General features: G+C 32.6%; 1 protein-coding gene across 1 annotated transcript; it reads right to left on the bottom strand.

Annotated features, from left to right (window-relative positions):
- Window positions 1-986: 986 nt before the first annotated feature.
- LOC122571770 (tigger transposable element-derived protein 2-like) lies at window positions 987-2444 on the bottom strand. The gene has a single exon (XM_043735898.1). The coding sequence runs from the start codon at window positions 2442-2444 to the stop codon at window positions 987-989; it is 1458 nt and encodes a 485-aa protein (XP_043591833.1).
- Window positions 2445-3786: the final 1342 nt, after the last annotated feature.

The raw sequence follows: 3786 nt of genomic DNA, 5'->3' as shown, positions 1-3786 counted from the left end.
TTACATTTAATGATGTAGGTCAACACTACTGCTCATTTAATAGCGTACATTCAGCAATTCGTAAATCTTCGCAAATACTAGTAATGAGAATTATTATTTTCCTTCGACTTTTACTTTGTATAACATATTTTAAAGTCATTTACATCGGCGAGGTCGCCAATCTCAACAATTACATTTAGTTAATTAATTACAATTACAGTTTATTTTTCGTTTAATAAGACAACTTCTAAAGAATGCGAGATAGAAGATAGAAAAAAAGAAGCCTATTTGTGTATATATATTTATTTCTATACTATACAATTATATGAATATAAATTTAATTTCAATTCAAGTTTCGTACATATTATTCGCGTTTCAACCAGCTTTGGTAGGTACTCGCATCGATAAATATCCGCTGATATACAGAATGGAACACATAAATCGAAACACCTAAATAACTTCGTTATTAATGTTTTGGAAAGAACTACGCAGGGCAAGTTTATGCTATTTGGAGGCACACAAGCAGTGGTAGATAATGTTTTCTCTGGAAGACATTTTCCAAATATGATTTTAAGGTCACCATTATTTTTTTTGTGGGACGATATATTTGTTTAATACATTCATCGATCCATTTCGATATTCCCAATAAACATTTAATTAACAATTACTTTAATTCCAATTTGCCAACTTGAAAGTATAAAGCTCAAAGAGTACGTAAATACAAGAATACCATTCCGCGACTTTCCTTGTATTCCATATATAATAGAATCTTGGTTATGGCAATTAATAATGATAAATGTATTTGAATAATAAAGCAACAGCTTTTCTGTACTGTGTGCCATATATTTCAAATGGTACATGCCAACAATTACACGCCACATCAAATCGCACGCGTCCTAATTTTCTTGTAGCTAAATAATATTATATTTCTTAACATATTTTGTAAAATACACGTTTTAATATAAGCAATTCTTCCGAGTTACGTTCATTTTGTGCTTCAAACCATGTTAGCTGAACCTTGGAAACTTCGCATAAGAAGGGCCAGCTCCATCGTCGACAGTATCTATGTCCCCTTCATATAAAGTTTTGTTTTGAAAATCTCGAATAACTTCGTCGGTATATACCTTTGTGATTATATTACGTATGTTATCAATTAGAAACCAGTTCTGCACGCTGGATGAGTCGCACCGTTCGCACCCAGGTAAGCTATGCAGCAATTCAACTGTTTCACCTACGTCATTACATACATTTGGTGTGAAGTCCATAGTCAGTCTGAATTCATATTTCAAAATGACGTTCCACGCGTTTTCCATTATTTCATCTTCGACATACAACCAAGCATCACGCATAATGCGGCAGCAATCCCACGCGTTTAATTCTTCATAGATGTCTATCACTTCACTCCCCGTATTGTATCTAGGTAATGGCATTAATGCTTTCACCAATTCTTTTCGGTACTTTCGCTTGAAACATGCTATTATTCCACAATTCATTGGCTGTATGAGTTCTGTTACGTCAAGTGGAGTACTCAGAACTGTAACGAATTTATCTCTTTTATTCAGATTATTGAGATCGGGAAGTGACCTATCACTACCTAGTAACAACAGAGTTTTCTCCCTGCCCCCATTCATCTCTTGTCTTTCTTTTACTGATTTTATGAAACATTCTTCGAACCATAGATTGAAAATGGAATTGTCCATCCAAGCATTGGCGTTTGCTGTATAGATATTTATGCGGGCATTTGTATTCAAATTGTATGAACTTCGAATATCCGCAGTTCTGCCGATTACTAATAGCGGCAACTTGTGACATCCGGTAGCATTTGCACAAAAAAGTATAGTAACGTGATCTTCGCATATTTCTTGGCTTGTTGTCAATTTCTCGTGGGGAAAGATCAAAGTTCCTTCTGGTACTGCTTTCCACATTATTGCTGTGTAACTGGCATTGTAAATGTTCTCTAAATCGTACCCCTCGTATTGCAGAAATTTGCTAAAATTAACTTCGAAGGTGTTTGCTGTATTTTCAGTAGGGGTTGGAAAATCTCGCTTGACATCTGTATGACTAATATGGTGACGGTTTCTAAAGTTTTGTAACCAACGTTTACTGGCTTTAAAAGAAGGCTCTCCGTTTAATTTCTCATTAAGTTCCAGAGCTTTTTTCTGTATCTCTACTCCTGTTATTTCTATGTTATTCTTCATACATCGTTTGCACCACAGGTAAAGAGCTCTCTCGAATTCCGCTGAACGCGACGATGATATATGTCTTGCGAAGGAGTCGGTATACACTGGGCTGGTTTCGAAATGTCTTTTAATAAGCATTCTTTCTGCATATATAGAGGCTACGATGGGTCTTGAAACACCGTATTTTCGTGTTATCTTTCTTCGATCCTGACCACTTTCTAACATCTGAAGAATTTCGTATTTTTGCTCAATTGTCAACGTTTTCGATGTTTGATTTTCCGCCATTATTGTTTGAAACGTTTCGAATGTAAGTACCGCACAGAAATGATGTGACGAGATATTATTTCGACAGTTATCGTAGTCGACAATTTTGATTGGGGAAAACAAATACTATATGAACTATATACGTATATAGGTATATACGTATGTACGATACACTATAGAGCATTATACAATATTCTGATGATAAACCAGTCGGATGATATATGTATGCAATGTATAATCGAGATTATACAGTATATAAAAATAACAAATAATATTTGACTAAGAGTTGATAGAAGTAAGCAGGACGAAAATGAGAATTTATCATCAGATAATTATGACAATAAAAGAGACAGATTTAATTGCAAACAGTTTATAAATAAATGGTTTTCTGTAACTGAATTTATACTTCTGCCCATCCTATAAAGGGTAAACTTTTTAAAAATACAAACAACTCATTGTTTCTACGTATATTCCAAACATTCTTTTCATTAATTTATCCTTCGAATATTTTTGTGCAATTTTTTAAAAGGAAAAAATAATAAATTTCACTATCAAGTTAAACGATTTAAAAATCAATTGTAATGTTGTCATCGTGGTTTATTGTTAATATCGAGTAATTTGAAAGCAGAGTCTTTTTCCATACAAAATTCAACGTAGATTATATCTATGAAATTTGAATTCGTCGAACAAAGAATTTCATACATTCGACATAAAATGATTAATACTAGTGTTAATTTGTCTCATTTTAGACGTTTTGGTCCATCTTCTTTTCGTAGCGAATAATTCCTACTTTGTAGTTTAAACGTGTGTGATTTAAATATATAATATCTTCATACAGGTACTAGCCAGCTTTTTTCCATAAATGATAAATATGTGGAGAAAATGAAAAGATACAAAATTTTACCATTTTTTATAATCAACGTAATAATGTACATTTCTGACCAGGAATACTAGTAGAAGAACCCCAATTTCTCGCTCTTAAGATGTCTTCCAATAAATATAATGGATTGGCATCGTAATACAATTATAGTCTCTGGTGTATTTCAATTTTTTAGTTTGCAGTCTTGAAAGTCACTTCCCTACTTCGTAAGTTCAAATCTGTTTATTTGAAACTTAAACATGTTGTATAGGAAACTGTCCGCTGCTTTGTAATTATAAGAATGAAACTTATTCACTTAAAAATATACGTATTAATCTATATCTTGAACAGTAGACAGTAATAGTCCTTAAACTTGATGAATAAGAAATACTGACGAATATAAAACTGTTGACAACATTTAAATTTTATTTCCAGTCATGTATAATCTTAAGATCTTGAAAGAAATAATGTGCGTCGTACATGATTAAAATATTATATTAATGT

This window comes from Bombus pyrosoma, linkage group LG10 (assembly GCF_014825855.1).
Source record: "Bombus pyrosoma isolate SC7728 linkage group LG10, ASM1482585v1, whole genome shotgun sequence".
NCBI classification, from domain to species: Eukaryota; Metazoa; Arthropoda; class Insecta; order Hymenoptera; family Apidae; genus Bombus; species Bombus pyrosoma.
This window is presented reverse-complemented; position numbering and strand designations above follow the sequence as displayed.